Source organism: Macaca nemestrina, chromosome 5, assembly GCF_043159975.1.
Source record: "Macaca nemestrina isolate mMacNem1 chromosome 5, mMacNem.hap1, whole genome shotgun sequence".
NCBI classification, from domain to species: Eukaryota; Metazoa; Chordata; class Mammalia; order Primates; family Cercopithecidae; genus Macaca; species Macaca nemestrina.
The window spans coordinates 71,884,879-71,912,421 of record NC_092129.1 but is presented as its reverse complement, the minus strand read 5'-3'; the positions used below and the strand labels follow the sequence as shown (position 1 = coordinate 71,912,421).

At 37.1% G+C, this 27,543-nt stretch overlaps 1 protein-coding gene across 2 annotated transcripts; it reads right to left on the bottom strand.

The window, feature by feature from the left end:
• Positions 1-10,175: 10,175 nt before the first annotated feature.
• On the bottom strand, positions 10,176-19,056 carry VI (vasoactive intestinal peptide). Of its 2 annotated transcripts, none has more exons than XM_011753657.2 (7): positions 18,873-19,056; positions 17,544-17,660; positions 15,535-15,657; positions 14,451-14,555; positions 13,565-13,693; positions 12,650-12,738; positions 10,176-10,907 (listed from the first exon to the last, which is right to left on the bottom strand). In XM_011753657.2, exons 2-6 carry the CDS (start codon positions 17,648-17,650, stop codon positions 12,693-12,695), a joined length of 510 nt encoding a protein of 169 aa, XP_011751959.1. In that variant the 5' UTR covers positions 17,651-17,660; positions 18,873-19,056; the 3' UTR covers positions 10,176-10,907; positions 12,650-12,692. The 2 variants fall into 2 exon arrangements, with proteins under 2 accessions (XP_011751959.1, XP_070952730.1); XM_071096629.1 differs by having other exon boundaries at positions 13,565-13,696; positions 17,544-17,658.
• Between the last annotated feature and the right edge of the window lie 8,487 nt (positions 19,057-27,543).

Below are 27,543 nucleotides of genomic sequence, written 5' to 3'. Positions count from 1 at the left end.
GCCACTGCACTCCAGCCTGGGCGACAGAGCAAGACTCCGTCTCAAAAAAAAAAAAAAAAAAAAAAGAAGAGTCACTAATTAGCAATTTTTCTTATTACAAATACATGATGACTAATGATATTAATATTCTAGTTCATTCAAGCTAACGGTGGACGGAAGTTTTTGGCTACCTACGTGGACAGTGTCCATTGAGAAACAGCCTCTCCTGTTTAGCCCCTGCTGTTTGTGCCCCACTGAGAGTCATGGGACAAAGAAAAGTGATATTTATACTTTGTCGTTTGTTCCAGTACATCTTGTATCATCAATACTTACTTATTACTTCCCAAAAGGAAGTGTGAACCTTGGTAGCTTGAATTACCTTTCCACCTGCAACATCACTAAATTAGTATAATCCATACAATATCACTTCATTACAAATTATTCCCATTATCATTTAGTTTCCAAACATTTTCCAATTAGAAACAAGTTGGTAGTTATGTCCCACAATTTAGTAAATAGTATTCAATTTGGGAAGTAAAATATTTTTACTTTATTTGTAAAAGTCAGTATATAGTTTCATCATAATATTTTAAAATATTATAATTATAACCTCTACATATAACCCAACTTCTACTATCATCGTTTGTTTATTTACAACTGTCCTTTACTTTTCAGGAATGTTCTCAGCCCAGCCTCTCCTATAAGCAGCTGCTCAACAAGAGCTAAGATCTTTTTTTTAAACCAAGATTCACTTCTTTTTCTTTTTTCTTTTTGTTTGTTTTTATATTTCTTTATTTTTTAAATTTAAATAGTTTTGGGGAAATTTAATTTAATTTTGGAGGGTTTTGGTTACATGGATAAGTTCCTCAGTGGTGATTTCTGAGATTGTGGTGCACCCCTCACCTGAGCTGTGTACACTGTACCCAGTGTGTAGCCTTTTATCTCTCATGCCCTCCCACCCTTTCCTCTGAGTCCCCAAAGTCCATTATATGATTCTCATGCCTGTGAGTCCTCATGAGACCTAATATCTTAAAATGGGAATTTTCTCAGTTCTCTTCCATTAGTTTTATCTTCACTACCTACACACAATTTCAGATTTACCCTTCTGTGATAAGCTCTCTTTTTTGGTATATGCCTGTTGCTCCAAATCCTTATTTCATTAATATCTACCCAAATTTATAAGGGTATAGCTAACATTTCTTTATAAGAATCAAGGTAAGGGGAAATGTCTTTGAAGAAAAATTAAGAATAATGGCATAGTAATTTCCTTAGAAGTCAACTACAAACTTACAGATAATGGCAACTTCTAGCTCAAAGATTCTATGTTTTTAAAGCAGAAAGATAAATGAAATGTAAATTGAGAAAAGTACCTTAACAAGTGTGATGCGTGTGTCTAAGATCCCATGCAAAGAAAATTTAAAAGACAAAAGGAAATCTGGAGAGATCTAGATGCATTTTCTGTCTCTGGAACAGATGAGGTTAATATGTAGGTAGGACATGAGACAGAATGAGATACCCGAGAGAATGAACCCATAACTCTATAGAGAACAGAACAGCAAAGGGGGAAGAAGCAAAATTATGAAACGAGGGCGAGTTTCCAAGGAACAAGAAAAGAAAGAGCACAATTGTGTGGGGGAAAAATGAGACAAGTTAAAGTCTGAAAGGAGATGCATCTTGCCAGAGATTTGCAATTACATAAGGCAAAAGAGAAGGACCAAGGAAATGTTTTCTCTCTAATAGTCAGGGAGAAAAAGCTGTTAACAGAGGGTTGTGAAAAGGCAGATGCTTTTCATGTATCCTTTCCCTCTTTCTCCTTTCCAAAAACTGCAGCTGTTGTCAGTTAACCAGACAGGAGACCATTTGAATGTGGAACACCAAACAAGAATAGGGAAATCAGTAATTAGAGTATATTTTTCTAAAATCTAGATCTACTCAAATGTGCAGGTCTAAGGGTCTTAGGAACTCATAGATAGGACTATGGAACTCTTACTCTCTGTCTTTGAGATATCCTGTAGGATAGTTTCTGCTTCTGAAGCCCCAAACCAGAGTGTGCATGTGTACGTGTGTGTATGTGTGTATGTTTAGTATGAATATTAATATAGAATACAATAGTATTCATAGTCATATATATTTTATCTTCTATATAAAAATGTATAGAAGAAAAGGTGTAACTTTGATTACTAGAATGGATAGATTCACCTTAATCCTTTCAGAAGTGTTAGAAAACTAAGTATTTACAATTTACCTTCCCAGGTATTGAAAATATAATCACAGTTAAGATGTCTAGAAACATTTTGAGTTTTCTTAAGTGATTATTAAAGAAAATTTGGTGTCCTTCACTAAAGAATGTAGTTTCCAACTTACAAATTCAACACCTGAAACAGTTAATATAGTATGCAATATACATTCATTCATGAATAAAATAAGCATGTATCCAGATCTCACATGAAGTACAATCTAGGGAAGGTAACATTACATTTCTGATATTTCTTTGATTGTTTTCTTCCCTCTCTTCTCCATTATCTTTTTCTGAAACTTCTATTTATCAAACCCAAGACCTCTATTGATTTTCTACGACTCATCCTTAATCTCTAATTTATCTCTAATACTTTAAGAATTTGTTTCATTTTGACATACTTTTTTTTTTTTTTTTTTTTTTTTGAGACGGAGTCTTGCTCTGCCGCCCAGGCTGGAGTGCAGTGGCCGGATCTCAGCTCACTGCAAGCTCCGCCTCCCGGGTTTACGCCATTCTCCTGCCTCAGCCGCCGGAGTAGCTGGGACTACAGGCGCCCGCCACCGCGCCCGGCTAGTTTTTTTTTTGTATTTTTTAGTAGAGATGGGGTTTCACCGTGTTAGCCAGGATGGTCTCGATCTCCTGACCTCGTGATCCGCCCATCTCGGCCTCCCACAGTGCTGGGATTACAGGCTTGAGCCACCGCGCCCGGCCTCATTTTGACATACTTTTAAACTAAATTTTATTTTAATTTAGGCAGTTTTGAAGTCATGAGCTTTTCTTCTCTGTTCCTGAATGTCATGGTTAATACTGAACGTCAACTCGACTGGATTGAAGGATGTAAAGCATTGTTCCTGCATATGTCTGTGAGGGTGTTGCCAAAGGAGATTAACATTTGAGTCAGTGGACTGGCAGAGGCAGACCCACCCTCAATCTGGATGGGCACCATCTAATCAGCTGCCTCAGCATGGCTAGCATAAAAGCAGACAGAGCAATGTGGAAGGACTAGACTGTCTGAGTCTTCTGGCCTTCATCTTTCTCCGGTGCTAGATGCTTCCCGCCCTTGAACATCAGACTTCAAGTTCTTCAGCATTTGGATTTTTGGGACTTACACCAGTGGCTTGTGAGGGGCCTCTTGGGCCTTTGGTCACAGACTAAATGTTGTACTGTCGGCTTCCCTACTTATGAGGTTTTGGGACTTGGACTGGCTTCCTTGCTCCTCAGCTTGCAGATGGCCGTGTGATTTCACCTGCTAATCACGTGAGTCAATACTCCTTAATAAACTCCCTTTCATATATATATCTATCGTGTTAGTCCTCTCCTTCTAGAGAATCTTGATTAACACACTACATTAGGTTCTTTATTTTATTTATTTATTTATTTATTTATTTATTTATTTATTTATTTATTTTTGAGATGGAGTCTCGCTCTGTCTCCCAGGTTGGAGTGTAGTGGTGTGATCTCGGCTCACTGCAAGCTCCGCCTCCCGGGTTCACACCATTCTCCTGCCTCAGCCTCCAGAGTAGCTGGGACTACAGGTGCCCGCCACCTCGCCCGGCTAATTTTTTGTATTTTCAATAGAGATGGGATTTCATCGTGTTAGCCAGGATGGTCTCGATCTCCTTACCTTGTGATCCGCTGGTCTCGGCCTCCCAAAGTGCTGGGATTACAGGTATGAGCCACCGCACCCAGCCTGCATTAGATTCTTGCTTTATATGTGCAATATTATTCATTTTCGGTTAGACTTTATCTTTTATTATCTAGCATCTATTTTCACTACATATTCAACTTTTTAAAAACTTTGGACTTTCTTCAAGTTTTCTTCAAATACCAGGAGATCCTTGGTTGTTCACTTGTAGACACCGTTTATGATAGCCCCTTCCACCATTAACTTAAAATCTCTTGGACAAAACGGAAAGGGAAAGGAAGGGAAGGGGAAGGGGAAGGGGAAGGAGAGGAGAGGGGAAGGCAGGAGAGGTTAGGGGAGGGGAGGGAAGGGGAGGAGGAGCTAGAAAGTCTGACTACGACATGTGGGATTTCTCCATGTGGATGAAGTTATTTGAAGGCAGGTTTCTCTTTAGGCTGAGCAGGTGTAGGAAGCCAGATGTAACCAAGGAGACCCCACATGGAGAAAGGCTTAACTCTGGATTCCACTCTCACAATTGTCATCCTAGTTCTCCCAAGGCAACTACTCCCCCGGCTCTGACCCCATTTCTTTAGAGAATGACTCTGTAATTATTTTTCTTCTGGGCATCCAGGAATTTCAGCATTCTGTAGCAGAAACAGGGGATCAATAATCTTGTATGTAAGTCTTCAATTTATGCCCCTGTATTCAGGCCCTTCCACAAGCTTGCCCTCAGTTATAGTGTTTCCAAATTCCTGACAAATATTAATTTTTGGTATTCAGGAAAGATCAATCAGAATTGGCAGGAATTCTCAGGAATTTCCAAACTTGTAAGCAGTTTTGCATTTTTCATAACACATTATTTATATATTTTAAAATAATAAAAAAAAATCAAACTGCAACCATGAAAATTTTTCTGTGATGGGATCACACTGAATGTTTCAGAGATTTTCTGTAACAAAAACAGCATAATAATAAATACATGGCTTGTTATTATATACCCATATATTGTGATGAAATATCTTTCAATAACATGTGAAAATAATTTCTTCCTGATAAAGACATTTGATAACACAAAATGTCACAAAAAGGCAACTCCACCAATCAGCGTTTCCTGCTCTTGCTTTTGACTTGACATCAATAGTGCCATGGGCTGAATTGGGTCCCCCTAAATTTTATATGTTAAAGTCCTAACCCTACAGAATGTGACCACAGAATGTGGATGTATTTGGAGATAAGGTCTTTAAAGAAGTAATTAAATTAAAATAAGGTCTTTAGGGTGAGCACACTAATTCAGTATGACTAATGTCCTTATAAGAAGAGGAAATTTGGGAACAGATTTCCTGGATTACATGGAGGGGGGACCAAGTGAAGACACAGGCCCGAAAGAGAGGCCTCAGAAGAAACCAATCCTGCTGACACCTTGATCTCAGGCTTCTAGCCTCCTTGTGAGAAAACAAATTTCTGTTGTTTAAGCTCCCCATTCAATGATTCTTTGTTATGGCAACCTTAGGCAATCAGCACAAGAAGATGACTCCAAGTGAGCAGCGCTTTTACGTTGATTGTTAAGCTTTAATTCTTGCATTCCTGATTTTGCAACTGATTTCTCTTTGGATTCAGAACTTGTAAAAGGTTATACATTCTCCCAGAAATATCAGGAAGAAATATCCACTTGTATTTGTCAAATCTGAGCTTTCCCATAGGACAGTTTATCTGCTACAAACTGTCCACATTAGTTCAACATTGAAGTTGCCCTATCAATTTCCTGGATCCGCTCTTCAATCCACTGCCCGTCTTTCCCCAGAAATGTATTGCAATCTCTTGACCATTTATGGCTCCTTTCTCTTATTTTGATTGCATGGGATAATATTTCTTTGGCAAGGAAAGGGAGACATGTTCATGAGCTTAATATACCACATTAAACCTGAGAAACTCCAGGAATATTACGTCTCTCCTTTTTTTTTTTTTTTGGTAGATTTTGTGTGTATCCACTGAAAGGAAAGGAGAAGATAGAATATTATTTTCAGATCTGTAGAGAATTATTTCTAATATAATCTTAGTCTCACTTCAAACTCATGTATGTAGCAATAAGGCTGAAATTTTGTAACTGAAATTAATTTGTATCCCAAACCGCCCTTATATTAAAAAATACTAGAATAATAATTTCAGTCAATTTTATAATTATCTTAGTCAATTCAGGATTACCCTAGATAATCTAGGTTTTGACACTTCCTCTCTTCCTGGAATTAAACTCAGTGTCCCAACAAGCATTTTATTTCAGTGGTTTGCTGATGCAGCCTTCCCTAAAGCAATGGGCACTAGACTCAAGTTCCATTCTTTCTCACTTCCACCAGTCTAAATCCAGATCTGTATTATCTCACCCTTGATAAATTTAGTGGTCTACATACCATTTTTCCAAGCTGTAGGGTGGTCTCCACATGACTTCAATCACTACATGATTCTGGAGTAGGGATCTTAAATAGCAGCTGCTGAGCACTGTGAAATTTCATGCATGGGCATGTAAGATTTGGTGAATGCTCTGAAAGTACTATATTGTGTGTGTGTGTGTGTGTGCGTGTGCGTGTGCATGTATACACATATGTATTTCTGGAAAAAGGTCCCTAGTTTTCATTAAATTTTCAAAATAATAAAAAATATTGTACTACTTAATTTGACCCATTCTTCTAAGTTACCTCAGTCATCACTGGACTCTAAGTATAAGAAACATATTTTCCTAGTTATTTACTCTCCCACTCATCCACCAAACTCTTTTGTATTTTTCTTTTACTTTCCTCACATCTCCTCACTTATCCTTACTTTCAACTCTTTCCCTGAGAAAATAGGTGTAATCAGAAGAGGCATTCCATAAACTTCCACCACTTCATCCTTCCATTCATCCACCTTGGAGCCAACCACTCTGCCTGTTACTGTGGTTGAAGAGAGCTTGTGCCAAGCAAAGGTCAATCCCTCTATTTTTGAATCACCCACTTCCCTCTCTTCTCAAGGACATCACTCAAGTAAAACCCCACTTTACCTTCTGCATCACCAATTTTCCCTTTCTTGCATCTTTCCCCTTAGCATGCAAACATGCTTTTGATATTTCTCCCACAGAAAGCCAAAGTACTTGATGGTTTGGCTATGTCTCCACCCAAATCTTATCTTGAATTGTAGCTCCCACAATGCCCACGTGTTGTGGGAGGGGCCTGGTGGGAGGTAATTGAATCACGGGGTGGGTCTTTCCCATGCTGTTCTTGTAATAGTGCATAAATCTCATGAGATCTGATGGTTTTACAAGGGGGAGTTTCCCTGTGCAAGCTCTGTTTTTGCCTGCTGCCACCATTGTAAGACATGACTTGCTCCTTCTTGCCTTCTGCCATGATTGTGAGGCCTCCCTGGCCATATGGAACTGTGAGTCCATAATTTATCTCCTTTGCATTTATCATTTTCTAAAGCAATATATATTTTACTTAACTATGTTTTACCTGACTATTTTATTATCTGTTTCAAATCAAAGAATGCAAGCTCCATGAGGGCAGGAATTTTGGTGTATTATTCACTGCTTTATTATCAGAACTTAAAATGGTGCTGGGTAGATAGTAAGTTCCTTATAAATATTTGCAGAAGAATTAAATAAATGAATCTTAATCTACACTGTAGCAGCATTTGATTCTGTTAATTATACCCTCTTCCTTGAAAGATCTTCTTCACTTGTTTTCCAGATGACATGCTCTCCAATTTTTCTCCTATTTCAATAGCTTCTTCTTCCAGTCCGTTTTTATCCCATTTGTTCCTCAAAACTCCAAACTCTTAATGTTGGCACGCCCCAGAATTATGGGCTGAACTGTGTCCCCAAAAATTCATATGTGAAAGTCCTTAATCCTAGTCCTTCAGAATGTAAGTAACCTTATTTTCAGATAGGGTTTCTACAGAGGAAATCAACTTAAAATGAGATTATTAGCATTGGCCCTAATCCAAAATGACGGATGTCCTTATGTAAAGTGAATATTTGGAGACATGCACACACCAGGGAGAATGCTAGCTGAAGGTCATGATAGAGATAGAAGTGATACTTCTACCAGCCAAAGGTTGCTTGCAAGCGACCTGAAACCAGGGGAGAGGCATGGATCAGATTCTTCCTCACAGCTCTCAGAAGGAGCCTACCCTGTTGACACCTTGCTCTAGCACTTTTTGTCTCCAGAACTGTGAGACAATAGATTTCTTTGTTTGAGACACCTGGTCTGTGGTGCCTTCTTATGACGGCACTCAGAAATAAAAACACTCAAGGATTATGTGTTGAGGTTTCTATTTTTGCTGTGTTTTGTTTTTTAGTAACACTTCATCTCTTGCTGATCTCATCCAGTCTTGTGTTTCTGAATCCCATCTATATGCGAGGTCTCCCACTTGCCCATCTGCAGCTCAGCATCTCCTCTTCATGACATCTCCAACTCCCTACCCAACATCCGCCTTAGTGCATCCAAACTAAGCTCACCTTTCCCTGAAACCTTGCTCCTCCCAGTCTTCTCTGTCTCACTTATTAGCAACCCCATCCTTCAAGTTGCCTCAGGTGATTTACCTTTGATATCATTCTTGACTTTCCTCCTTCTTGAACTCCTGGCCTCAAGCAATCCTCCTGCCTTGGCCTTCTAAAGTGCTGGGATTGCAGGCATGACCCACCATGCTTGGCCTCTCCTCCTTGTTGTCTTCAGTCTATTTGCAGAAAACCTGACTCTCTTTTCAAGATATATTCAGATACCCCTTCTCAATACCTCCAGTGCTTCTGCCTTGGTGGCACCATCATCTGCCACTTGATTTATAGCACTTGCCCCCTAGTTTGTCCTCCTGCTTCCACCCTTAGCACTCCTTTACTCTATTCCCATTAGAGTATCCAGAAAGATCCTGTTAAAATGCAGTTCAGAAAATATCACACCTCTGTCCAAAACTCTGCAGTATCTCATCTCACTTCACAAACAATTACAGTGGCCTGTGAGGCCCTACAAGGTCCAGTCCTTAGTAACCTCTTTGACCTCCTCTCCTACTCAGTCCCTGTCCAGCTCACCCTGCTCCAGCCACATGGGCTTCCTTGCTGTCCAGATATGCCAGGACTGTTCCCTCATTTGCACTTGCTGTTCCCTCAGCCCAGAACAATCTCTCAAATAGCTACATAGCACATCATAATCATTCAGTGAATATTTCTTCAATGAATTTCTTGAAGCAATAGGAAATACATTGAAAAGATTTATATTAATAAAATAAAATTAAAACTCTTTAGTTTCACTCAAATTATGGTTCCATTTCATCTTTACAAGCTTCTTACGTACACTTAATACTCAGAAATTGTCTGTTTTCACTGCAGTGCTTCTCATAAAAATGTCACTTAATAAATATGTAATAATTTGAAGAATCAGATAAGAACAAGAGATACAAGGAGCTCAATTTACTTCAATTTGTGAAAACTGCTTTGCAATTACTGGTAGTTCTAGACTAGTTCCTCCCAATGTAGCCATTTGTCCTAATTGCAGCAAACAAAACCAAGCAAAACTTTGCCTTCTGGGAATAATGCTTCTTCATTAATGGTAAGGCTCTGACTCTCACTCTCTTTATTATTTGTTTAAGCTTTTTGGATGAGAATTTAAGATCCAAGCCTGGAGTTTTTTTTAATCACTGTATAAATTTATTCTTTCCTTGTTTTATATTAATAGAGTCTTAGTTTTAAGTTGGGTACATGATTACCCAGAAAAACAAAACAAAACAAAGAAAACATACTACATTTCCCAGACTCTCTTGCAAATGACTGGCCATAAGACTATGTTCCAGTAAAGGGGATGTTAGTATAAGATATCAGTTCAAAGAGAACTGGCATATACTATTTGCTCCCTTTTTTCTGTGCCTCTTCCTATAGCCTGTTGCCTGGAATGCATACATGATGGCTGGAACACTAGCTGTAATTTTGGATCATGAGGAAAAGTGCCACACCGTTGGAGATGAGGGATGAGCTGAAAGGGGTGTATGTTATTGAGAGTTTTGCTGAGCAGAACCATCATAATAACCCTGACACCTTCTTCTTGACTTATGTGTGAAAGAAATTTCTCTTTTATTTAAGCCACCATTATTTTAGAACTTGCACACAATCAAATACCACAAAAGCTATCTAGTGCCAAGAACTTTAGAGCTAAAATGAGTTACTGCTGAACCATATAAAATAATCAAACAAAAAAATTATCTGCAGTGATAATCAAAAGTCTTTATTTTCTCTATTTGAGTTCTTAAAATTATTTTGGAAAAATAGTTATGTCTTTAGATGTACTTTCACAGAAGGAAGCTCATATGACCAAAGCAATATTCTGAGTAATTATGGCAAAAATATTTATTATTGAACAACTGTTTCATTCACTTCACATTTTACACATACTTAACACAAGCAGAAAGGGAAGGTTCAATGTCAGAAGCAGGGGTCATTCTCCTTAACTGAAAGACTATCAGGAGAGAGCCTTTGGTGATTAGCAATCCAAATTTGAGATTTTTAAAAATACCATTAAAAATAAAGGTTGCCTATAAAATATGGGGACACATAATTTTTCTGAAAATCTTTTTGGAAGAATGTCTTTTTATCTTCATTGTTACTATCTTAGACATTTTGAGGTTTATTTAACACAGCATTCCATCTGCTTAACATTCAAATTTAGCCACACTGATTATCTGTTCTACTCTCCTGAATAGTTAAGTACACTCTATAAATAAACACATCAATTTTGCTCTATTACTACTCTTCCAAAAAAGTCTTATATAATTGGAATTAACCTAGCATTTACTTATCATTAAATATATTTTTTTTTGTTAGAAAGGATATACAGCATATGAAATTGCAGGCTTTTTATGAGTTAAAGACAAAATGTAGAACTCTCAAATAATATTTACAATGTAAACATCACAGTTATTACATTAGCTAGAATACATCACAACATTCACAACACAATACATTTTATTTGGTTTGGATATTGAAGTTTTTTTCTTGAATTACTGATGTAGAACTCAAAATTTAATTATGTTGCGTATCGTTTTCCTTCAAGAATTCTGAAAAAGAAAAAATTGTTGCTTTAGGCATAAAATATATTTTATTTCTAGCATCTTAGTTTCATTCACTGATTTACTTATCTGATAAACACTTATTTCTCTTTGTCCCTTGTTAGCAGCCCGTAGCAGGGGATCATGTCCTGGGACGTATCAAGAGAGCAGCTTCTAGAGGACTGATTATCAGAGAGGAACTGGAATGTGAAAAGACGTCTAACTAACCATTATTAATGATTCACTTGTAATTTTCACAAATGGACGACCCACATGATTTCCTCTTCAAAGAATTTGTCCAAAGTCACCCATTTAAAAAAGAAAAGGATGGAAGATGGAATCTCATAAGTGATCTTATCATTTACAAAGCACAGTGTGATTAATCAATTCTCCTTTATATTTTAGTGCCTACTCTCTTTCTTAATTTGATGGAGAAGGCTTCTCATAAACACTCTTTCAAAAAGCTGTATGTAATTAACGTTCTTCTTTGAGCAAAGGGACTTGTTTCTCTGAAATGTCTATAAAAGATAAGGAGTTTATGTGAGTCACATTCCTGCCTCTGCCTTTCTCTTAGAGGTCGAAGAGTAATTAGTGGACAAAAGCAGTCAGTTAGTCTTCCCAGACACCATGTCCACTCTTGATGACACTTGAAAACCTTAGATAACTCCATCAGGAACTGAGGTAAGGCCGTGAATTGCCTTTAGTTCGAGCATGGGTGATTTCAATCTCCTTAACCTAGTCAGGGATTGGAATCTGGCTCGCCTTCAGGCTTTATGAATAAAGTTTTATTGGAACACAGTCACTCTTATTCATTTTACGTCTAACTGTGGCTGCTTTTGTGCTACGATAGCAGAGTTAAGTCATTATAACAGAAACTAGATGGCCCACAAAGCCAAACATATTTTACTCCATAGCCCTTTGAAATCCGCTAATCTTTCATATGGTGACAGCATGAAATTTCTTTAAGCACTTGCCCAGTATTATAGATTTTTTATGAGCTAATGTAGATAATAATGTGACATAACTCAGGAAAGAAATATGTCTTGAACCCACATTTATATAAAATCAATTTTGATAGCAAGCTTATTACTTCACAAAGAAAAAAGTCTATCCATGTTTTTTCTGCTAAAAAAAAAAAAAAAAATTTTTTTTTTTTACAGAGAATGCTATTGGAGTCATGTAGGTAAAACAAACTTACAGGTAAAACAAGCTGAATTTTACTTTTGCTGTGAGAAGTTTGCCATGTTTCAAGGAATATAGTTAGACCCAGAATGCCCTGATATTTTCATGATAATGGGCCATGCTCTAATTTGGTGGTATTTCCCTGTACTTACTTAAGTGAGGTGCTAAAAGTCAATCGTGGGACTAAACCTTCAATTAATAAAAGCAGCATGGGTTGATCCTCAAAAGGAAAGCCCATTTTTTTCTTGTCAGTCTGAGTCAGTCTCCTCTGTTTTTTTTTTATCTTGATACAAATGTAGAAATAACCCCAGGTGAACCAGGAACACTATTCAGATCTCAAAACGTTTGCTTATCGTGAGTGTGCTCTTTTATGAGATCAAAAAATTGCATGAATCATTCTAAGCTGTTTACTGGGTTGGGGTCCACTGTTGTAGGAGTGTCTGTCTTGGATGAGGTCTCATGATGAGAAACTCTTTAACCCTAAGACGTTTCTTACTAAGCGACTCTTAGCTACTTATATAATCAGAGACTGCCGTAAGAATACAGAAGGAATGCACAAATATACCCACCACTGGGAAGTTGTCATCAGCTTTGCTCCAAAGGGCTTTTTCATCATTTTTCTAGCACTTCTGGAAAGTCAGGGGATTCTCCCTCACTGCTGCAGAGCAGAAAAACATTGTGCATATTAAGGCTCTCAGATGAGAAAGGTTCTAAAGAAACTATTTTGACATAATGGCTGTGCTGTTCTCTGTGCTCTGAAAGTGTATTGGGGGCTAAACAATTACCTTTGAAGTTTGTTAGTACCTATGAATTATTTATCCATCTTAAGAGTTTCTAAAATTATTCTTACAGAATTATCATCTGTAACGGGCAAAGAAAGTCATCTTGTCTGATCACACCCAAACAGAATTATCCTTAATACTCATCATTTAAACAAAAACAATTGGAATAAAAAGACAGAACACTACACTGTTTATGTATTGTGTCCAATGTTTACACACCACAGAGAGATACCGATTTTACAGAATCTAAATATACAAAATACCTAATGGTTTAATTTGATTAAATAAGAGTATTGAATATGCACATGAAGTGAGTTTCACATGTTACCAAATTGCAATTGACTATGCTTTACATGTTTTAAAAATCATCACTTTTGATGAAACTTGCTCCTAGATTCAGACTAGATGTCTCTATAGTCATCATTTTTAACACTGGCAGCACAGTAACGTCAACTGGGGAACTCTTAAAAGAAATGAATGCCTAGGGCCACACCACGGAGGACACTGATTTCCTGGCAATTGGTTTGGGGAACGGCCCAGACATCGGTATTTTTAAAGTTCTGCAGGGTAGTCTAATGTCAGCCAAGGTTGAGAATCACTGCTTCATGTAGTATAGATAGTGAGATACAGAGGTCTTCATGTGCAGCTTCTATTTTGAAAGTCAGTCATGATTTCTCATTTTAGCAAGTTCTTTTTCTTTACCTCCTCTTTCCATTCAGAATTGAGTTCAAATATTTCTTTACAGCCATTTGTTTTCTAAGGCGGGTATAGTTGTCTGTGAAGACTGCATCTGAGTGACGTTTGACTGGTACAGGGTCTTCTGAGATGTTACTGCTAAGGAACATGAGGAAAAGGAAATCAAAGAGTTTTCACAAGAAATGATAAATACACACATGTTCCAAGTTTTTTGGAGCCACATAAAAAGGAATTCCCACGGCCAACTAATTTTCTATCATAAAAAGACTGAAAGAAAAATACAACTGAACCTAAGGATGAAGGCGAAGCAAGGAATCATCTGTCATATTTTGGCACGACCTGGGACTGTTTTATGACACATTCTGTACAGCTGAGCAAAAAATTCATCCAAAAATAAAAATTTGGGGATAGCTGAAGTTGTGCTCTGCCACTGGGAGAAAACCTTTTTAAAAAAACATAGTTACTTCTTTAGAAGCTATGCTACCCTGAGCAACGTCATCTAAATATTTGACTGTTAACCATTTGGCATTCTCCATTTAGTTTGAGCAGGAAGTAAAAGGAATATTCTATGGTTGACCTTAACATTTACCTCAGTCTATTCTATGTCTTCTTGATTGTTTTACTGAGTCTTGTTCAATTTGATTGCAGATTGGTAAACGATTGCTACTTGAGAAAAACGTGTGTCTGGAGTCAATGAGTACGATATTATGAAATAGTCTTAATCCATGGGCTTGATAGATATTATTGAACAATACAAGTTATTTCATTTAACTAAATTAAACATTATCAATGAGTTTTCAATTTCAAACAAGGTAAATAGCTTGTTAAGAGTGAAAATACAATATTCAGGTTGAATAAGAACACATTTTATAAAAATAATAAGTTTCTTTACCTAACACGTTTTCCCATAAGAGACTCAAGGTACTTTTTGGCAGAAAGTTGACCCAAGAGTTTACTGAAGTCACTGGTGAAAACTCCATCAGCATGCCTGGCATTTCTAAAACAAGGAAGAAAAAAATAGCTATTATTTTGTAAATGGCTTTCTAGAATATTATTGTGGCTCATTAAATAACAAAAAATTATGGGTTTATTATGAAAGCTTCTCATTAAAACTAAAGTTCAAAAGGAGATTTCTTAACTCCCTAACAAAAGAGATCTAGTCACTTATATCAAGATATACCCTGTATTTCTAGCCCAAGACACTGAAAAATTAAAGAAACAGGCATTTCTAGAAGCACATTTCAATATTCCTTCATGGTTGAATCTTTATAACTACTTTTTTCTAAGAAATATTGGTGTAAAAATATGATCTATTTAAATAGGCTGCTATTTGTACATGGTGCTTGTGTCTGCCCCACTGAATAAAGACATACACAATGGGAAAATATTCTGATTTTGGGAAGTTCATAAACCCCAGTATAGCTTTTTTTTTTCTTTTTCCAAAATACTTGGAAACAATACCTCTTAAGATAGAGAAGGCATTAAAGCCTATCATTCTACCTTTTCTCTTTCAAATGAAGAACCTTTTATACTTTGTCTATACCAAGTCCTGTAGAGCTACTTGGTCTGTACTTGAAATGATGCTCAGACAAGCAGTTCTATCAATGAACAGCTCTAACTATCAGATACCTTTTCTTTATATAGAGACAAAACTCCTCAGCAACTCTTCATCATTGGAATGCTAAATGCTGGAGTTTTATCAGAATTGGTACAATCTGTAATGTTGTAATTATGTGCAACAGAATGGAAGTGAATGATGTGTTCATCCTGGCTTGTTACAACCTTTCAGTATGAAAATCATGTACAGCTGTAAGAGCTGCAATAAATCAGGATGAATGAAGCCATGACATATGGAAACCTCTAGTGTTTTGCTATTGGAATAGCTTCGTGGTGAGATAAAATTAGCACGTTTGTAATTCTTAAATACATTTGCTAAAATAAAACTCACTGGATAGTTTTATAAAAAATAAACTCACCTGGATACATCATAATAGGGTGTGTCATTTTCAGCTAATGCATTTTGCAAGATGTCCATGTCTTCTTTTAATGAAACTTGATCAGGTTCATTTGCTCCCTCAAAGGGTAGTCTGTCACCCAACCTGATAGGGAAAGTTACACGAGAAGTATAATACATTCCTTTTTCAGAAGACAGTGCGAGCGGTTCCGCAACCATTTAAAATAAGATACTTAAACTCTTGGGAAGTATTACCCAGTCACAATATGAGAATAACATAATTTGACTTAATGGCTCACATAGTTAATGAGAGCATAAATAGGAAATTCCTATTGTCCTACAAAGTAGATGTCATATGACTTTTATAAGCTGAATATACAAAACGTAAGAGCTACTTAATTCAATCTTATCGAAGCATTAAGCAAACTATACTTCTTTGGTGTACTTTACTATGCCAAGAATATCTTCACTTTGCAAAGTCAAATTTCACATGTAGAAAGATTTTATGCAAAATAGAAACTTGGAAAAAACTAATACTGAATGAAAACTGGTAACAATTTATGTATTTGGTGATGTTCAGTATCACCTGTTCCAAACATCTCTGAAGAATGGAATATTAATTGCTTCTCTCTCTCTCTAGACCCTCAAGCTTTGCTTCAAACATTTACCTTGGCATGATATATTTCTCTGTATTGGCAAAATTCAAAGAATGTCTCCATAGATGAATAGCTCATCTATGAAGATGAATTTGAATTCAATAAATTTTATGGGACCTTCCGGTTTCTAATCTTATGTATTAACACAACTTTAATAAGGGATGTACAATGTTACACTGAAGGACTAAGAATAGTCATATGCATACATGGAATACAACTATATTTGTAGATGCCTGCATATTTCAATTACTGACAACTCTTATACTTTTGTGTGTACAGATTTTCACTGTTAGGGCAAACCTCCAAGGAGCGTGTCAGCTCCTGGACACTGCGTATCTTTCAGTGATTTGGGAGTTGGGAGTCACTAGCAAGTAGTCCTCTGTGGGTCTGAAGCTTAGCAATCAACAGAAATGTCAGCATTCTTATGATTGTTCATCTGCTGTGATAGAACTTCAGATGAAACCATTTTATTTAGTTATCGAAGCAACACAGGAGCTGTATTTAAACAAATTTCACAGAGAACACTAATAGCTAAGAGGTTATTCTCTCTATTGAGCATAAGTCTACCTTAATCAAAAAATCAAGAATGAGCAAATAAGCAAAAAAAAAAAAAAAAAAAAATACCAACTGAATTATTATTTTTCCTTTGGAGATATAGCAGTGCCCGTAAACCGAAAAGAAAAATTCAAGCTAATGTAATTTTCATTTACTGTTTACTTCTTTAGCATACATTAATAAAGTTTTAAATATGAGTTGTATTATACTTTCTAGATTTGAAATACATAATATAACATATAGAACAATAAAACTAAGGATTTATGGTTCAAAGTATATCAAAATTTACCCATTGGGGGAGTGTATCTCAATAGATCAATTACCTCATATTTAATATTGGCAAATTGACTCTGCCTAGATAGATTTCTGTGCAACATGATTTTATACATGTTTCACTAATCAACTGCTAATCTTATGATTATTTACTGATTAATCTTGAAAAATAAACTAAAATGTGGTTGGCAACTAAACTGCTTTTTCTCCACCAGAAATTGAACTGACTTAACAATGGATAAAAGCTTATTATTCATCTAAAATTGGTGTTGAGTAAAAAGAAAGTCAGAGCCTCCTTTCACCATGTTTGGGAATGTGATCCTCCACTCAGCCCATAAAACTAATCACTGACAGTGTCTCTCATGCCCTGAAAGTGAATTCCAGGATTCAGAATGACCTGACGTTGACCTCTCACTCAACACATCAAGCAAAAATGTAAATTAATAATACATAATTTATACTATTCAGTTGTCCAACAAAACATATAGGAAATTCCCATTTAGATGAAGAAGGAATGCTCAGATGTCTGAATTGAAAGGGAGCTTACCCGAGAGCAGAAGGTGCCCTGTAAAGAGGCCACGCCGACGTCTGTGAGAACAGCACACTGAGAAGGGTCAGAAGCACAAGGAGCTGGGCCTTATTTCTGGTGTCCATTTCTGTGCCTCTAAAGAGAGAATCACCTTAGTTCTTCCAACCACAGATGTCACCAGCAAGGTAATTCTGAGTGCCTAGCAGTAATTTTCAATGGCTCTTGAAGATTTTGTAAAGAGTAATTTTCCTCTTGTAGAAAGAGATAAATTGCAAGATGATACATTCAAAAATCAATATTTCTCTCAGTGACAGGTACTTGAATAAAAAGTAGAATCCTTTTCACCTGCTGTCTGGGCACATGGTTGGCCCCAATATCTATTGAATGCCATACTTCTATAGTGCTGGAAATAACCCTGGGGACAATCTTTTCATAACAGGGCTGTACCACCCAGGCTTAGTGTATTTTTTGACGAAGGAAACAGCTTCAAGACATTGATTTTCTTCGCTTTAAGATTTCAGTATCTGATTAATATAAGACTGGGATATCATCTATTTAATAATTCTTCTGCTCGTGTTTGTACAAATGTATAAATATAATATGTATATATACATGTAATTTTTTAAAAGATTTTGGATCTACATTACTTTTTCCTCTTTCAATTGTAGATATTACTGGAAACTTATATCCTTACACCTGAATTTGAACATCTTAACTCAGTAGTGAATATTAATACTCAAAATATCACTGAATCATATATTGTCACTGAAATGAATTTTTCCATCAAAGGAAAATATATGTTAAAAGCAAAACTTGCATTTCTTGCATTTAATCAACTTACACATTTCATTTCTAGTTTCTAGATTAAAAATTTAGGAGTTCAAGGTCTGTTTCTCTTGATGCCTATAAAAATTACAAAATTTAAACTTAAGGCAAAAATTAAATGCATCTTAGATTCACTTAACCAACATATGAAATAGGAAAAAAAAAGCACTGTAAAAATAAGTTGAAAATTTCAAAAGCAAATGTGCCCACTGAAATTTTCAGTCAAAAATCTACATACAAGTAAACTTGATTTGAATGAATTATTTCTGAAAATCAGTATTCAGTAAAAGAGCAAGCAGAGTAAAGCATCTTACAAACAAAAAAATTCAGAAAATCTATCTATATGAGAGAAATTGAAGTATTTCTATCCTTACCAGGTGACTTGAGAAACTTGTCTTTTTGCTATTGCAAAAGCAGAGCACTATCAAATTCTTTTCAATAGAGAGAAAAATTCAGTATGTTGTAAGAAAAGTTTCAGAGGCAGGAGGGAAAAAGAAGAGGAAAGGTAAAGTTTTCACTTACCTTGCCCACTCGTGCTCCCCCGGAGCTGCCTGTTCTGGTTTGTTTTGGAGCTGTCTTAGGTGCTGAAGTCCTGGGAGTAAGAGGAAGGCTCCACCAGTTCTCTGCCCTTAGCAATGGCTAAGGGTTGGCTGTTACTGCCTGCTGGTGCTTCTCACTCTACCCTGACCAGCATTTCAAAGCCCATCATTTTATAGGGCTTATACTTGGGACTGAGCAATCACAAAGCGCTCTGAAAGACGTCACAGTATGACGGCCATGGGATGAATAGTGCTTGAAGTTCTTACTTAATTGTCATTATGTCTAATTTATATAAGTTTATAGTGAGTAACTTCAAGATGTAAGATAAGAGGAAATTTACTTTTGTTTAAACAAACAAAGTAGCAAGCTCAATGTGAAATGTTTTAACCTTTACTTAATTGTAGTGAAATAAGAAAATGATTGTAGTGTTATAGCCATGGCCACTGGGATTCCTTCAGAAAATAAAGACTTCATGTGTAGAAACAAATGCAGAAAGCAACAAACACTTATGTTCATTATGCTTATAAATGTGTAATTATACTTTATTACCTAATATCAATTCTGTTAATATTTTTAATTTGTATGCTATTCTTATAGATCCAGATTTAATCTTTCTTGAAATCTATCCTAACTTTAAAAGCTCTAGAGATAACTTTCACCTTTCTATTATTACATTTCCTTTTTGTTGAAACTAATCCCAAGATAAATGTTTCAGAAAGTCTCTAAGATAGTAAGATATACACGCTGTTGTACAAAGCAGTAGAAGTAGTGCTATTTCATATTTGTGTAGAAAGCAGTAGAAGTAGTGCTATTTTGTATTTGTATAAAAAGGCACAATTCCCAATGCACTTTTACATACACTGTGTCAAATGATCCAAAAAATAAATTGTTGTCAGACTATATACCTCAAGGAATTTAATTATCTTTTCTTTTTAAAGGTTTTCCTCATCACTTTTATAAGTCTTTGCATAATGTAGAATTAGTTTTCTACCCTCACCCCCAATGCACACACACATACTCAAACCAGTTTGGAACATCTCTGATTCAATCACTTGACAGGTGGCTTCAAATAATTAGTTGAAAAACATTTATGTAGTACTTTGATAAATACTTCACTTCTATTTGTGGATTTGTAACTAAAGGTAGCTTAGTACGCATTCAATCAGAGTTTAAGGTAAAAAATGCAGCCACATGAAAAATTTCCTAAACAACAGAGTAAAATGTCGTTTTTCCTTTTTTGTTAAAGAATTTCTGCCATGTGTATTATTTTTACATTTTGTTTGTAAGTTTCATAAGAAAGAATGACTTTACAGTCCTCTTTCTTCTACTTTAAGATTTTAGTATCTATTTGCTTCATTCAAAGTCAGACTGATCCAGTAAAAGACTATCCTGCTATGCTTAATCATATTTTCTAATCCAGTTACCAGAAAAATTAAATGAATTAAATTTCAAAATGTCTGGAAATTTGTTTCCCAGTTGACAGCTCTGACTTAAGCCAGAGTTCCTGTGGCTTAATTCCAGGAAATCTTTTTTTACCTGATTATTACAAACTAGAGGTTGAAATGGCTCTCATATGGAATTTTTTTATCCTTAGCTCTTCATCACCCAATTCTTAGTGAATCAATTTTATTTAAGAGCAGCAACGGCAAAGCAACTTAATTGAGGGTCACAGACAAATTACTGCTGAATGATAAGAAGAAAAATTTTAAACATAAAAGATGTAAAGCTGATTATTATTTGGCCTAGGCAAGCACTTAGCATTTACAAAGAGTAACTATAGTGGCTTTTTTCAATAGAAAAGACAGTTGCTTCTATTATAATAATAATAAACTAAAATAAAAAGAAATAATTCAATTTTATTACCTCTGAATAAAAATAAACTTAATCAAAGAACTGCATTTTCTCTTACAAATTTAAACTAGAAAGCAAAACAATTTGAAAATGGAACCATAGCACCATCTGCAGGTTCAAAGTTTTAATTCACAGATTTTATAAAATTGTGTTTATTTTTTTCTTTTCTTTCAAGGAAATGAATTGTAAACCAGAGGTCCTTTAACCGGCTTAACTTATGGATGCTTACAGAAAAAATAAACATAAAAAAAAGTACTGCAGTTGAATTTATCCTGAATTCTCGGTTACCATAAAACTTAGTAAATAAATACAAAAATACAAATGTGAATTTACTCTTTAAATCTGTCTTTTCCGTACTTTGACATATTCTTCCATAATTTGCCTACATTTCTGGCAACGTTTATTTTTGCCTTACGCCTTCTTAGTAAAGTGGTGTTTGTAATAAGGGGAACTATAATTCATTTGTATGGGTAGAAAAATCTTCAAGATCCTTCTTTTACAGATAAGTAAACTGATCTCCAGAAAGTTTCAGTAATTTTTGCCACTCAGGTGGTTAATAATAAATACGAGACTGGAAGATAGACTGTCTGATTTTGAGTCAGCACTCCTTCAGTTTAGAATTGGTAATATTCTGTAATTGTTACTATCACCATTTTGATGCTAGCAGGTCAGATATGGACATTGACAGCTCATAAAAATATTGGCATCTCCTCTCCTCTTTTTCACCAACAGAACCAAGAGCAGGGAAATAAAACTGGCATTCTAAATTCAAACGTAGTGGATGCAAGGGAATTAGATGGAAGGGATTTTTAAGCTCAGGATATTAGCAGAAATCCAAATTTGCCTTTTTTTCTTTAGTGCAATATGCTAATAGAGGGTCCATATTCTTCTTATGGATTAAATGCCTAAGCTTATGCTCTTCTGCCTCTTTGTATGATGGTTTTATCTGCCTAATTTCCCCTGTTTCACCTCCAGTCCTGAGACCTAGCCAGTGTCTACCATGGTAATCCTGAGTGGGTGAGTCTAGATCAGAGGTCTGGAAACTACAGGCTGTGAGCTAAATAGACTGACCCCTCTGGGTTTTGTTTGTTTGTTTCTTCATTAATTTGTTTTTGTTTGTTTATGTCTTTCAAGCTAAGAAGGGTGTTTATATTTTTAAATGGTTAAAAAAATTAAATGAACTTTTTGTGACACATGACAATTATATTTTATTATTTTATTTTATTTTGAGATGGAGTCTCATGTACTCTGCCATCCAGGCTAGAGTACAGCAGTGCAATCTTGGTGCACTGCAACCTCTGCCTCCTGTATTCAAGCGATTCTTGTGCCTCAGCCCCCAGAGTAGCTGGGATCACTGGTGCGCACCATGTTGGCCAAGTTTTGGTCTGGAACTCCTGAGCTCAAGTGATCTGCCCGCCTCAGACTCCCAAAGTGCTGGGATTACAGGTGTGAGCCACCTTACCTGGCCAAAACTTATATATAATTTAAACATCAGTGTCCACAAATAAAGTTTTATTGGAACATAAAACATTTCATCATATATGTATTCTCTATAGTTGCTTTTGTGCTACAACGGCAAGGTTGGATAGTTGCAACAAACTGCACAGCTCTCAAAGGTTAAAATAAGTACTATTTGGTCTTTCACAAAAAACGTTTTTCAATCCTCTAGATCCTCCTCTTTGGTAGATATTTAAGATGACATGTTTGCTTTAATATTCTTAAATCCAGTATCTTTCAATAACTTGTATTAGGAAATACACATTAGTGTATATATATTTTATATACCTAATGTATAATGTATTATGTGCTGTATATATGTATATATACATAAATAAATATATCCTATACAATATATTATACATGTATGTATGTATAACATACAGAATGTATACATACATTTAATATACATGTATACTTTTACTAAAAGTATACATTTGCATAAGATGTATATACATACGTATATTTGTATAGCATATTAAAAGTTTATATATTTAAAGCATATATATTAGAGTATATATAAACACTTTCAATTCTTTTAACTTAGAAAATTTGAATTTATTTTCAGGATTTTGTATTCTTGTCATATTAGTGATTTGATGAAAATAATGTTACAAAAAAGGTCAATTTTCCCTTTAAAGTTACCTATTAGAATTCATTCTGGAATCTAAAATTATATCAGCAAATATAAAGAAAAACAAGTAATGATCTAAATATGATTGAGGACAACTTCTCCCTTAACTCCAGAACCTTGTTATCTGTCCCACTTACTGATGCTGAGAAGTTTAGAGAAAATTATTCCTTTGTCTCAGAATTTTCTTGCTTCAAATCGAATTAGATGTAGAAAGAATAATGTGTAAGTGCTGCAAGTCATTTGAACTTTATTAGGGTTGTATTTATCAGATGATTTCCTGAAAATAGATTTCAAAAAGAAGGCTGTAGAGAAATCACAAGAACACAAAATACTAGGATGTGGAAGTTGAAAAATAGAGTATTAAAGATTTTAAAACCAATTTTATCTACTTCACAATGTCATCTCTTACATATGTGTTCCCCCACCACGAAGAGTAGTTCTCCCTTATCTATAGTTTCTCTTTCCGTGATTTCAGTTACCCATGGTCAACAGCAGTCTGAAAATATTAATGGAAAATTCCAGAAATAAACCATGTATTCGTTTTAAATTGTGTGCCATTCCAAATAGCATGATGAAATCTTCTGCCATCCTGCCCATTCCAGTCCGGGATGTGAATCATCCCTTTGTCCAGCATATCTATGTTGTCTATGCTACCTCCCAGGTAGTCACTTAGCCAGTTTGTTGACAGATGGAAAATATATGGTTTATATAGGGTTAGGTGCTATCACCGGTTTCAGGCATCTGTCGGAGTGTTCGGAGATGATTGTACACATTTCATGTAACCAACCTTTAACTTAATCACACCCTCTGTTTACTGTATGGATCAAATGAAAAACAACTATGTCTAATTTCTGGCTTTTAACCTTAAGAAAGGTGCACTCTAGATGTTAGAATGAAGATTTGGCAAGAATATTTTCTGAGTGAGTTCTTATGGCCCCTCTACCACTACATCTTTTCTCCATAGGCCAGGGAAGCACCTCTGAGATGGGGAAGCTGGTATGAGTTTATGGTAGAGTGGAAGGGGTGTGGATGACAGAACCCTGTGTTATCAAGTGTAGGGACTGAACAATAGAGGTTAACTTGGCTTCATTTCACATCTGGTTGACATAAGACAAAGCAAATCATGGAGAAACACTCTGGATAATGGTACAGGAGACAAACCTGGATGACAGTTGCACACCCTGCTTGGGAAAACCTGAAATGCCATCCAGGGAACAAAGAGTGGAAAGGGCCTAGCAAGGGACAGGTTTTAAACAATCTACCAAGAGCCATTGTGGGTGTCCACACCCAGGGACCAGATGTCACTGAATATTTCAATCAATGACAGCCAGCCCTAGATCATCTCCGAAGTGACCAGAGGAAGCCTCCCAGGTTTCATATTGCTCTGTCCTCCCTCAGAACCTTAGATGCTGCTCTGAGGGAAAAGAGGAGACAAATCCCCTTTCCAAATGTGGAAAGACAAAATTTGAAATGACAGAAAATCTGAAATGACAGAATTTTAAATCTGAAAAGTATTGCCTTTACCTAGAAATGATTAAGTTAAACTTTTTTTCCCCCTAGACTTGGAGTCTCTCTCTGTAACCCAGGCTGGGAGTGCAATGGCACAACTGTAACTCACAGTAGCCTCCAAATCCTGAGCTCAAGTGATCCTCCTGTCTCAGCCTCCCATGTCGCCAAGATTACAGGTGTGAGCCACTGCACCTGGCAGAGGTAAACATTTTTAAAAACAAATTTTTATGTTCATTATATTCTGTGGCCTGTGAAAATATATACTCACTGTTACTTTACAAATGGCCTTGAATAGTGTATGGTCATGGTTTGCCTGGGAAGAGCCTGCTAGGGACCCTATACCCTACTTAGTGTTAAAACCAGTTTGAAAGAGGCCCTGGGACGAAAGCTTGGTAACTTTGAGCTCTGTCCTAGAATGGAGCACGGGGGCAAGATGGAGGCCTGCCCTGACCCTGGAGGCCACAAGTCTCACTCCCTCTCTTTGTTCTTCAGTTGTTCTAGCTGGTCTCCAGTTTTGCCATCTGGTTCCTCACCTTAGGCTTCTCCAACCCATTCTGTGGACCTAATGCTAAGCCTGTTTCTTTCAGTTTGCCTCAGCCCTAGAGGACCTCCCAAGAGCCCTGAGTTTCGGCTTACTCTTGGGCGAGATCTGACGCCACAGGCTCTCCCCCCAGCTCCTGCCTCTGCTGGGCACCCTCTCTGCTCTTCTCCACTGTTATTGCTTCCTTGAAGGTGACCTTTATGGACTACATCTTCCACACCCTGGTCCTCTGGCTGCTGGCTGGGCTCAGCAAAAAGAGATGCGCTGGTTGGAAATGAAAGGACCAAAGAGGAGAGAAAGAGAGCTCTGGGTATTTATTCCCCTAGGCCATGGCTTGGAAGAGGCTACATTCCTCCGACAAGATCCAGTTTCTGTAGGGTGGCCTCTCTCCTGCAGCCCTAGAGGGGCCAACGGCTTCCTGCTGAGGCTCATTCATGGATTACTTGCTACCTCACTACTTCTACCTCTTTATTAAACTCTCCTCAATTCTACCTCCTTATTAAACTGTCCTCAATTCTTCTTTGAAAAGAGCCTTCGGAGTCCTTCCTGGACCCTTCCTGTTGTATTCCCACTCCCACACCCAATATTTAATTTTAGGATTGGATAGCTTCAGAAGGCCTGCACGTTTTAAAATTTTTGGTAGTTTTCATTTGAGTTGGAAGAATTCTTAAAATAATCAATGTGGGAGCTTGGAGGAAGGGCCTCCTAGCCCCAGGCAGGTCTGTCCAATTGGTGAACAATTGATTTTTGAAGACTAGCTGAAACACAAATACATTAGAAGTGCATTCAGACCCTTGACGCTCCTCCAGTCCCTCCAGGAAAAGAAGCTGGATCCTTTGCTGACACAATTCCAGAGAAAAGGTCAATGTGCTGCCAGAAGCCAGACACCAAACCATCATGGGGTCTTTGTGAGGAGGTGTAGAGTAGCCTTGGGAAGGAGACTTGAGGCAAACTGGGCCTTGTGTCTCCAGGGCTGCTGGCGCCTGACCCTCAGGAAAGAAACTCCCTCTGTCAAGGAAGCAGGAGCTGCAGCTATTTGATAAGCTTTTAAAATCACCATTCTTCTTAATCATCATTCTAATATCCTGTATCTGTAGTCACTTCCCTGTACTTCCAAGTCTGGAACACTAATGTTTTCATTTCTGACTCATAAAACCATCATTTTCAGCTAGAAAGAATTTAAGGTAATTTAGTCCTGTCACTTTGTTTTGAGACATTTTAGCAACTTCATAACTGAAAAGAGGCAAGTGACTTCCAACAAGTAACGGAGCTGAGATCTGGACCTTTCACCTTTCTCTTCAAGTGGGTTGCGAGGACAGCAAATTCAAAACCCACAGAATAGAGCATGGAGAGTGGGGAGGGCGGCGTGGTTGCCTTGCTGCTGTGACCCTCTGGATTTACCGGGATGCTTGAGCAATGTGTAGTGATGATGTTAACAGGTAGTTCAATCGAGTGATTTACATTTGCTTGGAAATAGTTCTTATCCCCAAATGACAACCAAAAGAAATGTTGCTGAGATGCACCCTAACGGGGAGTCGCTTCCTAGGTCCACACTCCTTTCTGTGGCTGCAGTGCCTCTAGGGTGTCTCAAAGAAATCCCACGCAAGAGCCGGGCGCAGTGGCTCATACCTATAATCTTAGCACTTTGAGGGGCTGAGGCGGGTGGATTACTTGAGGCCAGGAGTTCAAAACCAGCCTGACCAACATGGCACAACCCTGTCTCTACTAAAAATACAAATATCAGCCAGGCGTGGTGGTGCATGCCTGTGTTCCCAGCTACATGGGAGGCTGAGGCAAGAGAATCAAGCAAGAATCGCTTGAATCTAACAAGCAGAGGTTGCAGTGAGCTGAGATCACGTCACTCCACTCCAGCCTGGGTGACAGAGCAAGATTCTGTCAAAAAACAAACAAACAGAAACAATCGAAATACCATGGAGGGAAAGAGAGAAAGCCACTTTTTCTGTCAAAATAGGGCTGAGTCTAAGTACTAAACAGAGAAGGCACAGGGTGCTTCTTTCTTCTCTGCATTCACAAGGACTATTCTTGGCATTTTTCTTAGTAAGGAAATGAGAAACTCTTTTTGCAGTCATCAGAGTTTCTAGAAACAGATATCCATGACCTCTTCCTCTGACCATCATACTTATGTGTATAACAGGTATCAACGACCTCTGCCTCTGACAATTATACTTACACGTATACAATCATACGTTACGTGTGATGGGGGAAATCAATGTGGGACTTCAAGTTCTTTGGATGACAAAACTGAGAATCCACTAAAGAAGGCCCGCCCTCCATTCTCCCTCTCCTGTGCAACTTCTACAGACTCAAATAGGGTTCCACTAGCTCCAACCTTTTTTCTTCCAAGCTCTTTTCCATAATGCAGCTAAAGTGATCTTCCCCCAAAATTTCTCTAATCATATCATTCACTTGTGTAAAATCTTTCTATGGTTCCCCATTGCTCTTGAAGGAAACGGGCTTGCAAGCCTGGATCGCGCTATTCTCATCAATGGCCCCTCGTTGTCCCCTCCCCATCCACCCGCAATCTATTCTCAGCCACTTAGAACAACTTTCAGGTTCTCAAAAGTACCGTATTCTCCCATGTTTCTGGCTTTTCACACATA

Coding starts and splice junctions, on each gene's coding strand:
- VI (XM_071096629.1), bottom strand. CDS start 17,650: ATGGACACCAGAAATAAGGCCCAGCTCCTTGTGCTTCTGACCCTTCTC. Junction 14,556..15,534: donor CCCTATTATGATGTATCCAG/GTGAGTTTATTT, acceptor TCCTTGTTTTAG/AAATGCCAGGCATGCTGATG. Junction 12,739..13,564: donor ATTCTGAATGGAAAGAGGAG/GTAAAGAAAAAG, acceptor TCTGCTCTGCAG/CAGTGAGGGAGAATCCCCTG.